Here is a 14,342-nt window from a genome sequence, read left to right as displayed (position 1 = left end):
TTTATTATTACGATTCTTTATGCAATTTCGAAAGTTATTTTATTTATTTATTATCTAAATGCTAAAGCGTTTCTCTATCGGATTTAATTGCTACAAAGTCCATAAAGTTGTGGGATTTGTGTTTCCGCTATAAATTGGAGACATTTAATCTTATCGGGACTAACGAATTAAAATCGTCCCACGGGTTTCTTTCGGCCCGGCCCGAAAGTCCCGATAATAAACGTGTCGGAATAATTCCGCGGTCGGTGAGAAACGAAAAAAAGAGTCGTCGAAACCCGACGAAAGAGGACGCGGAGAGAAAGAGAAGAGAGGGGGAGGAATCAGAGAGATTCGACGAAGCTCGCGTCCGAGGATCTCTTCGATTCCCTTATTGCTTGCCTAATTGGATTCCTTTCTACCATCGGCGCGATCGCCGCGTATACATCTATCAGCCCCGCGGCTCGTGAAACCAATTTGGGCATTCCTATACATATATATGTATATGTGCAGTTGGCGCATCTCGCGCGGTGATCTATAGGTCGAAAACTACAGTGACCGCACCGATCCTTCTGTTTTCTGCATCTTGTTTCTGGAGATATGCTAGAATACATCCTGTAGATATTAGTTTATGTCACGTTATGACATTTTATTAATATATTTTATAATACATGCGGGATGTATGCTGAAATTAAAATTAGAATTGTATTTTTCTTCGCAAAACTTCATTCTTTTTCACACTCTTCAATATTCGAATTCGCTTAACATCGAATTTACTAAAGTGGTACAATTTTTTAACTTGAGCGTTAAGATCGATTGAAAAATTGCATTTAAATTACATGAATATATCGAGAATTGCTTCACGTGCATGCGCGCACACATATACAAGTGTAGATATGCGTGTGCATAGGTACATCTCAATTCCACGTTAAACTCACGCTGCCGCTGTGTTTTATTGCTCGATGTCTTCGTGCACCGTCCACCTCGATCGATATCGATTCAATTGCGAATACACGACGTGTTTTCACGATCAGTGACTATACACTTTATCTTTCTTCTATGTTGAATTGAAAGGAAACGAATTGATGAAGTTGCGCGATATGTTTAAATGTTAACTTTATTATTTAAACAAAGAGTCTGAAGAGGTGAATTAATAATAGTACTTTTTTCGATAGATATTGATTATTAGTCTTATTTTAAATTAAAATTTTACATTAGTATCATGTCAAGTTAAAATAAACTATGATTGCAATATCTATTTAGCTATTGCACTCCTTTATATTTGACTTGCATTTTATTTATTTGTTGTTAGTTATTCAAAAATTATTAATTATCTGTTTTGTGAGGAAAAATCGAAAATTTCAGATTAGCCAGAGAATTTGCAATTAAAATACTTCGATTGTTGAGACATATTTAAAGCTTATAATCTGCTTTATTTGCTACGAAATTTTGAATGAAAATAGAAATAGCTCTTTAATTAATCTTATAAAATAAATAAGTATGTATGTAATAATTGTGGGAGTTAAGTTTTTCGTTTTTTCTTTCAACTTTGTTCGATGTTAACACACGTGGAAGCGTATTCCATGAAAATCGATTTGATCAATCGCATTTGATATCGTGTACCGTAAAGCACAAAGTAAGAGGCTTTATAAATTTACTCCACTCGATCGACAGCATACGCGTATATATGCGGGCACGCGTATTTGATCAATAAAACGCTCTTTTCAACCGGTGACACCGAGTGCTATTTTGCAAGATAAAGGAATAATGCAACGTAGCAGAAAGACGTAGAATATAAATTCTTTATTTGCAACAGACAAGTGTGACAAACATGAACGTGTCGACATCGGGAATATATTCTGTTTTTAATTTATGTACGATACGTGAATTACATCTGTAAATTACAACGATGACAGGTGTAAAATTTATTGAAATGGCAGTCTGTCCTGTCTCTGATTAATTATTGAAGAAACTTTATAAATTAATAACGAACTTTATATTGATTGAGTTTTTTTTAGTGTTTGTTTTTTCTTTGTTTTTGAAGCGATAGTTAGCGAAATGATAAAACAATACCTTCAATTTTAATATATTAAACTTTCTATTATATTCGTAATGTATGCCAGCAATAAATTCGAAATTAGAGCAGTGAATTAGCAATTATAATTAACATCTGATTATACAAATTCAAGCTTTATTTTTAATTGAATATCTTAGACCAACGGAATTGAATTGTGTTAAATCAATTTCAGAAAATTAATATTCTTTCCCAAGTCAAATAATATGATAAGAATATAAGAAAAAAATAGAGATGTACCTGACGTGTACCTGTGATTTCTGCAATTTAATCATTTAATGCCGCGTATTATTTTTTTGTTCGATCAACGAGATATGTTGACGACGGCGGACATTTTCAAAATCACGGATGGCAGAACGACAATCAAGAGAGTTCTTTCCTCGAACTTGTTCGTATCGCGTGTCTTTCGCCAAACCATCTTTCGAGCAAACCGACGACGAAAAGCACCAAGGACGCGTCTCCATAGGAGGCGAGGCTCCCCTCGCGTACCGCGTCCCCGATTCTTTTTCCTTATAACCCCGAAAATTCGATTTCGTTGCCGCCAGGTATTTTAACGAGACCGATATTCCGTGGCGGCGGTGTGCCGAAAGGATGGCGGGTGACGAACGACGGGGTGGGAGCGGGTGTGTGTACACGAATTCGGGACTAATCTGCCCAATTAAAAAGGATCCGTTGACCACGGAGAGAAACGGCGGGTACGACAGGCACAGATTCGAGAATCCGCCGATGGTATTCGCTAATGAGTGCGATTCCTCTAGCCCTCTCCCTTCCTCCCTCGCTCTCTTCTCCCTTCTCTCTTTCTCTCTCTTCGGGCTTTTTTCTCCCGCTCTCTTTTTCGGCTACGTGTCTAGGGCGGTCGCGATCATGGGGGTACTGGAAAACGTTAATTAAACACGCCACTTCCGAGCGCTTTGCGTAGAACAGGATCGCCGTTAATTGGACGGCCGACTGAGACTTTCGGCGAATTATCTCGTCGCGAAGCGTGAGAATATTGCGCAGAGAGTAATTTCGACCAAACCGACCGGGATGATTTTCTTAAGCTCATCGCTAAAATATTTGCAGGACTTATGAGACGAGTTTTTAATGACTGAGGATTTAATTTTTTTTATTAAACACTACTTTCTGATCTGTTTTAGATAATAGTTTTTTTAATTTTTTTATACGATAAAAAAATTAAAAAGTAATAGAGAAATTTCGCTTAGTTATTACTAATGACAAAACTGAAAAATCGACCTATCTGATCCAATTATAATATGAAAAACAATTAGGTATTGTACATTAAATTATTTAATAAAAATTTATATTAAGTATTTTAATTTAAATTTATATAAATTATTTAATAAAAATTTATATAAAGTAAAGTATTTTAATTTAAGTTAATTTGAAGATTATTTGAATTACTGCTGGCTATTACAGTCCGATTTCGGCACGCATATTAAATTAATTTTATTCCTAAATGGTATCGTGTCGCGCCATTTACGAGATAAATGCACTTTATTATATCGGACTTATTACAATGCGGTGATGCAAATTGTTCAATTTTTTTAAGCGAGCGACTTCCAGGTGATAAACGACGATCGTTTCCTCTCTTCCCATGCGAAATAAATCTCGTTAATAGAGAACTCGTTAATTAAGGACGCACATGCTTGAGGAAACGTCAAACTGTTCGAAAGAGCGTTGCATGGGTCCTCTGTCAGAGAGCATTATATCGATGTAGTAACTCCCGCATCGTGAGTGCTTCATTTCGTCGTTACCTTATTTTATCCTGCCGAGCGCACCTGCACTCCCTCCTCCTCCTACTTCGTTTTGCCGGTTGAGAGGATCTCGTTGCATCGCAAATGTATGCAGGTCGTACACGACCTAGCCTAAGAAGCATATTTCTGGTTCCGCACATTCAGCGGCCCCGGAGAGATGTCGGATTACGTATCCGATGGTCGTCTAACAAATGAGAATGCGACGATCCGCATCGTTAGAGGGCACATGCCGGAATTTCTATAAGGTAGGCGAATCGAAAGTTTCGATCTAGCTTTCAAGCAGGATTTAACACCAGGATGGAACGACACTCGTCGCGATTTTTCTGCGTGATTATTCCAGATTCATTAACTTCAACTTGAACTATCGAATTTTGTAATTCTTGTCCTATACCTCGGGATTATGCAGTCGCACGTTTGTTTAATTGTTAAATTGAACTCGTCAGTTCTAATTTAGTCGCTCCTGATATTTCGGAATTTCTTCCTTTCTTACCCTAACATACCGAACGCGCGTCCCATTCCGAGAGATTTTCGTGCAGTAGCTTCGGGCCGCGGCGGCGGCGCCCCTTTGAGACATTTGTCCTTTCGTGTTCTTTCACATGTCTGGCACTCTCCTCCTTTCTCTCACGCGAAGTCGCTGGCCCGATGTATATACAGGGTTTGGTCACCGAAGTTGTGACTACCTGCCGTCGCCTCTAATTGGCACGATTTATGTCCGTCGTGGATCGTGCATCTCTCGCCTCGCGCTCGCCGGTCAGCCATCGACTCCTCGCCTGTCGAAATTTCCGTCGATTCGTGCGAATCGGCGTCTCTCTTTCGAGACGAGAGATCGCGACCACCTGTTGCAGGGCTCTCGCAGAGGAGAGACGTCGGTGGTGTTCACGCGCGCAATTTTGTTCGACGCAGTACATCGCTCGGAAGTTCAACGACAGCCGTGGAAGGGCGTCCTCGCGTTCCTTAAACCGTGGGTTATTGGCGCGTTACAAGCAGTTACGAGAATCGGTTCCGCGTTCCTTAATGGAGACTACGTGTTCGCGTTACGAGGTGGTGATCGACGCGATCTTGAAAATAATTTCGCGCGATCGGTCGTGCGTGAATCCCGTTTCGCGTGCACACACGCGATCGTCGCGATCGATCGGTTGCGGCCACAAAACAAACCATCATTAACGTCGTCATTGCTAACGGCATCGACGACAGTATTTAACGGTGGATCGGTGGCCGATTAATAGCGCGAATTAACGGATTAATCGGCGGAAATTCGTTACCGCGAGGCCGCGGCCGTGCATCGCGTGTCAGCGCGTTTAATAAATGCAATGGGGAGGGTCGGCTTTAATGCGGACCGACCAGTTTGTAGCGGGGAAGCGGTAGCGCAACGGCAACGCGGAGCAGTCACGAGCAGCAGGTGCGTCTCTCACTCGACCTAATCTACATGAGCGGAATGCAGCCAAATTAAAGCTCCGGTTCTTCTTGTTGTGGCTGTCGTCGCCCGCCGTCGTCGTCGACGACGACGAGGCGGTAATTAAACGCTTACGTCACGCGCACCGAAACCACGGGTTTCCTCGTCATTTCTGCGCCTTTCGGCTTCTTCCACGTCGCGCGAGCTCTCCGCTCCGTCGAAACGCCAGTCGTAAATGCGCCTAGATTATAAAGAAGAGTAACGATCGCGTCGGACGAGCGCGTTATTGGGTGAAAAGTGATCGTTACTTCGCGCGCGATAGCTGGACAGAATACCCTACGCTCTCGTCTGTTTTGATTAATGCTTAAGATTAATGAAGAATATGACGATGAGAAATGAACGTTAATGCTTCATGTACGCAATGGTCAATCCCCGCAGGACTGTTATTGGCGAGTTATCTATGGGAATGTCAAATGATCGAGTTGCCAGGCGTCGTGTATCTCTGGGAGGATAGCGTAGATAATAGACAGAAATGTAGAGAGACACATGATCTTGTTTCACGATCCCAATCTGATCCTGACCGAGCCAATTATCCTTTTTTTCTTTTTAAGGGAATAGTATCCTTTTTTGCGACAATTTTCGCCGTACTTGTATACATCCCCTTTCATAGCCGAGAGCGACTTTTGCATGGGGGCAACAGCGTTCCGCCGTACCGCGTTTCCGGCCGACCTTAATCGTGCATGCGTGTCGAGTGCCACGCGAGGGACTTAAGGACCTTAGCTGGCATCGCGTGACTTTCGGGGTGGTGCATAGGGCCGGTAATTTATTCCCGCCGGGGACCCTCTCCCGGGGTTCCGTGACGTGTCTCCGTCTTTTTTTCCCATAATTCGCCGCGCGCGGATGAACGACCGTCGCGAAAGGGGTTCGTAAAGATGGGGGAAGGGAAAGGGGAGGAGGCGATCATCGTGCTTCTGCGGGCGTACGGACACACAAGGTGCGTGGCGCCATGGGAATGAGTTAATTACTTCATACGCAACGCGGGTAGTAGCCGGTAATTATTTCGTGTAGTATAGCAGATGCCCGTAAGCAGACGTTGAACGTTTCAGCAGCATAAAATCAGTAAATTATACTCATATATATCTCAGAGCATTTTTAATTTTAAAGTTAATAGTTATTCTTATATTTCATACTGATTAAAAATATTTTTAAAAATATGTTATAATGAGAATTGTATTTATATAGGACGATATTTCTCAAAATGTGTTTTGTTCAAATTTTATATAACAATATCAAGGTTTATATTTATAACAATTATTTATATTGGCACTTACATAATGTATTTTGAATATATCCCATATTTGATTTATTTATCACATATATTGAAGTAATTTTTGTAACTATTAATTATAATTAATTATTAACAATTTATTTTTTTACTAATTTAATTTTTTACTAATTAACAATTTATTTTTGTCTTTGTAGCTTCTTTGGTTAAAGAAATATGTAACGTAACGTATTATACAATTGTATTAATTAAAGAATTAATTTATTGAACATCTTTATAATTCATTGCATTTATATGATTATCTAGAAAATTTTAATAAATTTTCGTCGATTTAATTAGGTTGTTCTAACATTACAATATTATCCTTTCATAATTGTACTGAAAGAGACAATCTTGTATTGAAAGAGACAATCGTTAGAAAATTTTCATTAAATTTAGAGCTTTATTTGCCAATTAAATGGAAGGGTATTACGACATAAATGCGAGTATAAAGCACAAGTTATCGTTAAATGCATCGACTGAATTCGTGGATATCTAAATTTTGATATCTGAATGAAGAACGTCGGCTGTAGTAAATAAGTTCGTAACGGCAATGCCTGGTTAATAATTTTCCACTTTATGTGACAGCGATTATCAGATTTCCAATCAGAACTCTGACTCTTGGCGATATCATGTTTTCTACATTCACTCCTCTCATTTCATTGAGGAAAAAAGTATGACGTAGATTTTATCAATCGGTTTTACGATCGTATAGTCGAATCTTTAGTTTACATAGGATATCATAGATTTCTTTCGTCTAAACATTGTCATATAAATATTTATTGCAACATTTATTAAAAAATGTAAAAATGAAGAAAAATATTTTTTCTACAATTTCTAAAGAATCTTCTTAAAATATTTAATCCATCTTAATGATTTGAAATAAAATTTATATGCGACAAATCCGAGAATTATTTAAAGTTATAATAAATGTTTTTTGTAATTAATAATTTTTTTGTAAGAGAAGAAGAAGCAGAATCGAAAATCCAGAGTAAAATAAAAAATATTAATAATTTGTGAAAATGTTATTTTAAATATTTTATAAAATAATTTTATAAAAGTAGTTTCTCCAATCATCGTCAGAGAGCAGCAGATAGCAGCATCAATCAGTACCATATTTAGTACCAGACGTGACCACTCGAGGTCTCTTTCGTCATCTCTCGTGTCCACTGGCCACTGCTTTGTGAACTTCCGTTTACGTTTCTAAAATCTAAAATATAAGATTTAATGGGCACATTTAGCAATTCTTATGCAACCATTAAATATAAGTACGTTAAATATCGGAATATAATAAATTTTTACTTTTAGATTAAATTAATCACAGACATTATAAAAGCTCAACGATTTTCTATGTTAAATACGTTCGGTCGTTCTGCTCGTTCTTGAATACAATTGGCTTTTACTTTTAAACCGATTGTCCTCGGATATTTCAAAATGGAAACTTAACGATTTTGTTGGCACACGTGTCAGTTTCCTTTGTGCCTTAGTTCTTTGTGTGCCTTCTTCATAATCGTATGTCCATATATTTATCGTTTATTTAATATTTAATAGATTGTGTTTGGAATTGAAGAATTTTGAACATGAGAGACAAATTTCGAAGACATTTCTTTGGATGAAATTAAATATTCGGCAGTATTTGTTTATGCAAATAAAAATCGTCGCTATGTATCGATAGAAGCGTCGTTTCGTAGAGAATTGCAGAAGCGGCAAATATTAGGAATATTTCCGTCGCAGAGCGATAGTGAGCAGAAAATAGTTTATAATAATTTAAGCGCAACAGTCATGCTAGCTTTCCGTTCTCGAGTTCGTAAATATTTCCGTAATAACTCCTCAAGCTTTCGTAGCCGATCGTGTGAATAACCTATAATTTGTATTTGTTTCAGTGGAGGAAAGTTCATCACCGTCGGCGACAGAATCAGGTTGCCAGATGATGTAACAATGGGATACATCATCGAGTACCTTCTTAAAAAGCAACTCACTGTGGTGGAGCAATTCCACTCGCACTTGGAGCCGATGAAGTTCCTGAGTAGGGATACCTTCCATGAACAGGTAATTTCAACACGTGCATTCTTTGGATTCTACTTCGAATAAGAGGATTTCATATATTCTATTTTCCGTGGAGAGTATTTCTATTTTTTTTTGACAAAATTATATTTCAACTAAGCACTTGATAGTTATATGGAATTTATATAAGTGTAATTCAAATTTTTTTTCTACTTTATTATTGATTATTGATATTATAAATGAAATTTTTGAGCTTTGATTATTAGATTAAAAACTCCAGTTTAAGTCTATTTCTACCAATATAGATTAATTTTAATCTCTGTTTTATTTATTTTTTATCTTTTTCTTATTCTTAGAACTAGAAAAAGATACAAAATAAGTTAAGCCAAGATTAAAGTTAATCTACATTGGTAAAAATGGCCATTAATAATATCCAAATATATATCGTAATTTAGATATCTATGCGCAGAAATGATTTGCTACTATAATGTAAGATAGAAATAATCAGTATTAATACCTCTATGACGTGTTCTGAACATATAATGTTACGATAAATAGCATAATGATAAATAATGGAACGATAATAGGATGATTTGAAGTCTACGATGAAACCAGACCACGCGAACATTCGGAGTGCACTGTACGTCTGTTTCACGAAATACAATAGCTATTATTTAATCATCACAGTTTCCGTTTATTATCAGTTCGCAGGTTACTTTAATAGAAGCAATCACAGAAATATATGATCTGTCATCGATAGATATTAACTAAATTGAGCGTGTGCATTACATTCTCCTTCATATGGCATTACATACGTACATGTGTATATAAGAGTTAATAATAGAAAAAAAATTAGAAGGCTTAATTTTGACATTCATTAATATTAATTTTAATAATCCGATAGTAATTTTCATCATAATTAAATCACTTTAATTTATATCAGAATCAAAAAAGATCTTGTTTTTACATTTCATATATCTTGATATATTAAAGATTATTTTTTTTATTTTTAAACTCGTGATTTTTTACAAAAGAGTTAATAAATTATTTTTAAATTTGTATTCAATTGTAATATTGTAATATGTGTATGTGTGTTTGAGATAAAATTGAGTTACAATATATGTGAATGGCCATACGACTAGGGTAAAGCAAAATGCTGATACAAAAAGTATTTTCTTACCAGTATGTTACTTTGGTTTCAGATTTCGCAAAATATGCGCAGAAATAAGTACACGTTATATACATATGCATACACGGTGCATCGAATAAACAACATTGCTTTTAACATTGTATCAGTGACACGTCACACAGTTTCTAATATATTTCTACTGATTTTCTACTGATGAAGAAAGCTTGCGTGATTTTTATTCAAAGTATTTTTCTTTGTGTTTTCCAGGTCTCTTTTAGTTATTCTAAAGGACCTAGAGATGAATGGAATATTCTAAAGATTGATGGTTTTGATATAAGGGACGATCCAAAGAGGTAATCCTTTCTTGAATTTTATTTTATACATTTACTTCAAACACTTTTTAACATGAAAATATTTCCATCTTCAGTGTTTTATACCGTTAATTTGCTGGCAGTTTATGCAAAAATACGTAAATTTAAATTGGTTTATCTTTGCAACGGAAAATTCTGTCCGCATTATAATTTTCTATTTTTTTTTTTTTTTTTTTTTTCAAATCTCCTTGCGTGCTCTTCCGTGATGATGCTGCATCAAAGCTTCAATTACGTCTATACTTATTAACTGCGCGTAGAGTGCTCGCTATAGAATATCGATCGGATAAGAAAACGTCTTTGAGAGAGATAATTAAGTTAAAGTACTTTCTCTGTCTTTACAAGAAAATCCTATAATACTGCAAATAAACATTGCGATATTTTTTTTTAACTTTGCGTTCCCGAGTTTGAAAAGATATCATTATAGGTGAGTTGCTCAACCGTGACAAAGGACCCTGTATAAACCTCATAGAAATTGGATAAAATTTTAATATGTTTTAGTTTTTTTTACGCTAAGCAAAAGTGTAGTAGATACAACTCGTGAAAATAAACAGTTTTTGAGTTAGCCGGAGTCTGAAAATTAGAACTTTATTTGACATTATTCTGACTACCATTTTACATTATTTTTACAAGCAAACATGTAATATTATGAAAATGTTAATACGGACATATATGTATATATAATATTTCTTTGTATCGTATTTGTTATAAGCGAATTTCTCTTTCCATACTGTCCAAGACTTCAGTAATGGTGTATTAGATGAGTTTTAATTTTTAGATTTTGGATGACTGTACTTAAAAAACTATGCATTTGCGTGAATTGTGTTCATTGACACTTCCGATCAGTGTGAAAAGAATTAACATATTAAAATTTTATCTAATTAGATGAAATTCAATTTTCATAAAGTTTTTGTGCGGAGTCTTTTATTAATCGAAAGAGAAAAGATAAATTAAGAAGAATATACTAAAGTATTAGTCTCAATTTTATATATACTATAATTATATATATATATATACTATAATATAATTATATATATATATAATTTTATATAGCATATAGGATAAATTTTATTCGCAATTATTTTGTATTATTTGCGAATTATAAATGTCTTTTGAAATACGTGAAACCACGTCCACTCTACTTGCAGATAATGGTTAAATATTCACTTTTCTCAATCCATCTTAAATATCTCATGTTTGCGCGCGCGAGTATCTACATAAATGATCATTTTGAAATGATGGTGCTCAAGTAGACATCTGCAATTTGCATTTGCATTAATGTATGTGCACAAAATGCTTCACGATGTTTTCCGTGTAATTGGTATCGGTGAAAGATGGAAGAGAGATTACAGTACATCACGGGATGCTCTCGTAAGTTTTAATTGACTTTATAATAATTGCGACTTTTACGAGCCCGTGTTTCCCCCGTCTCTTCTTATCTTTGTCGAGTGAAAAAAAACAGCTTGTGTCCAGACGCAAATTTGTCGCGCCGTGAATATCTGCTGGTTTTTAAAATTTAGGAATAAGGGAGGAATTAGCGAAGTTTTGTTTGTAAATATTAACGAGGAAAGAAGTGAGCCGATATTATAACATATTCAACGATTTGCGTTACAATTGAGATGACACATAAATGAATATGTATTATAAATCTCCTTTCCTTCGCTGTTCTGTCTGAACAACATTTTATTAAAAGTTTACGAAAATTTACTATTGATTTAATTAATCATATATGTATATATACCTATATATATATATATTTATATAAGTGGCATTCCGTATAGTTGGATTTTCAAGAAAAAAAATCATTGTTAAGCTTATATTATATTGTATACTTTGCGCTCGCCTATCTTTAGTAATGTGCAAGGGAATTTAAATTCTTTTATTTCTATCAAATCAAAATATCATTAACCAAATTTGTGCTAAGTATCAACATTTGTATCAGCATTATTAATTTTTTATTTTTGTTACACCGATTTCGAAACATATTAATATGATCGGATTGTTGATGGGTTACAAATGCTTGATACATAATTAAAATGCACAGTACGCAAATCAATAATGTATGTATGAAATATAAATCGAGTCTGTAACTAAAGTAATTGGTATGCCAGTTGAAAAGGATACTGAATAGCTCGTGAGAGCGAAATAATCGATCAGACAATGGAGGATTATTAATAGAATAGGGACTTATTAATAGAAATTGATATGCTTAATATGATTATTACATGAATAGTAAATAGATATTAATTTTAAATGAAACAGAGTTATGTTAATGTAATAGCAATAATGTAGTTTTAACATAATTGGCAATTATTTTATGAATAAGCGCTTGAAATATGAATAATCTACATAAATTACAAAATTTTATATTCTTATTAAAAATTTCCTTTTGTTTTGCTTATTGTTAAATTAAAATTAAAATTTATGTATTTTATAGTATTTGTGATACAAAAAATTCTATATGAATATGAATCTTAAAACACTGTAGTAAAGTCTATGATAAGATTTGTATTCTTATTAATATATGTTTACGTTTCTTTTTGCCTCAGATTTAAATCCATCCACTGTCATCTGTTTCCACACGTTCATTATTGTCCGCACAGATGATGAAGATCGCACGACGCATGTATGAATAAAAGTCGAACACTGATCTCTCGCTGTTATAAGAAGAAAATGTAATGTAAGTTCTTGTAAAGAGGACGAAGCAGTATGTATCAATTGCGAAAGAAACAGAAGATCGACGTATGGTAAGGAGCATAATTTAATCAATAACATATTTTAGAAAAATTATTATTTATTTTTATACATGTATAAGAAGGTGTAAAGACATCATCAAAATTGATGAATTCTGTTGACTTTACATTATTGCGCATTTAGACATACAATTGAAGGACTTGTTGCAACAATGGGCTACACACAATAACTCAAAATATATTTGACTATGATATTGGATGTATTTTATCATTTTAACTTTGAAGTTTTTCTCCATTTTTTAAAAATATGGATTAGCTCATTGTTGCAATAAATTCTTCAATATATCATAGAAAATTTTAATATTATTTACAATATATAAGTCATATATTGTAAACACCGATATCTTAAAAATTTAATGTGAATATCATTTAATCATTGTTGATTAATATTCAATATATGCTATGAAGTCTGATTGTTTTATCGTTCGGATACATATCGCTTCACATATAACTTAAATAATTTATTTTAACATAATATATGTATTATTTATTTAATATATATACATATGTATATATTACATACGTGTATATATATATTGTTACGTCCCCGGCTCAGCCGGGGGGGGGTATATATATTATTTATAATATGTTACATTATATTATGTTTACACTTTAAACCAAATTATATTATATACACAGTGGCACATGCTAATACGTAACAAATTGTGAGACATTCATCACAAAAACAACAAATGTGAAATGAAATATTTTTTAAAACTTTTTTTTGCTCTAACGTAAAATTTAGCGTGGAATGCATATGATTCCCGCGACATGGAACATTAATGTCTAAATTTATTACAAAACATACATGGTTACAGAATATTGAAACTTATTATTATCATTATCATCATTATAGTGCTACAGCCCTGCGAGGGCCTCGATTCTCTTAAGTGTATTATGCTATTCGTCGCGATTCTGTGCTCGAGTTCTCTAGTTAGGAGCATCAATCTTTGCGGCATCCTTATTCATTCCTTCTTTCCAACGTAGCCTAAGTCTGCCTCGCTTTCTAGCACCAAAGGAGTCGGCGGAACAGACTTTTTTTATCAGGTTGTTTTCATTTGTTCTCGCCACATTTCTCGCCCATCTCAGTCGACTAGTCTTTTCTTGATGACAAATCTGAATCATAATCATCAAATTCAGATTTAGAATAAGAATGTTCCATTAAATATTGTGTATCATAAAGTTCAGTTAGGCTTGCTTCTGCTATCGGTCAGGCCGCATATTAGTGAGAATATTTTGGTTTCCACGTTGGTATTGTTTTCTCATTTACAACAAAATTTTGCATTTTTTCTGAAAAAGTCCGTGTACCTTCTATTAAATCACGGAGATGAATTTTAATAAAATTGTCAATTCTTTGTGGAAGTGCATAGTTTTTAAATACTTCATTTTTAATATCATGAAAGAGTCTTTCACAATAGCTAGTGGTTGGATGATTTGTATAAAAAGGAATACACTACTGTCTAGAGTGGAAATTCTTTTCCGATTTTTAATAATTGATTGATCAATTTAGGTAAATAAAAATAATTGACATTATTATCCTCTTGAATTGTTGATTGGGCTGTAATTT

The 14,342-nt window shown here is 34.5% G+C and overlaps 1 protein-coding gene across 1 annotated transcript in view; it reads left to right on the top strand.

Annotated features, from left to right (window-relative positions):
• Window positions 1–13,023, top strand: part of LOC105456218 (fringe glycosyltransferase) — an 84,495-nt gene extending 71,472 nt beyond the window's left edge. Inside the window, exons 7-9 of the mRNA XM_011700100.1 lie at window positions 8,405–8,570; window positions 9,922–10,007; window positions 12,572–13,023. Of these exons, the coding sequence (XP_011698402.1) occupies window positions 8,405–8,570; window positions 9,922–10,007; window positions 12,572–12,629 (310 nt within the window). The 3' untranslated portion in view covers window positions 12,630–13,023. The remainder of the gene's footprint in view (window positions 1–8,404; window positions 8,571–9,921; window positions 10,008–12,571) is intronic.
• The last annotated feature ends 1,319 nt before the right edge of the window (window positions 13,024–14,342 follow it).

This window comes from Wasmannia auropunctata, unplaced genomic scaffold, assembly GCF_000956235.1.
Source record: "Wasmannia auropunctata unplaced genomic scaffold, wasmannia.A_1.0 LD335736.1, whole genome shotgun sequence".
Classification (NCBI taxonomy): domain Eukaryota; kingdom Metazoa; phylum Arthropoda; class Insecta; order Hymenoptera; family Formicidae; genus Wasmannia; species Wasmannia auropunctata.
Note: the sequence above shows the minus strand (reverse complement) of the source record. Positions and strands in the feature narration are given on the sequence as shown.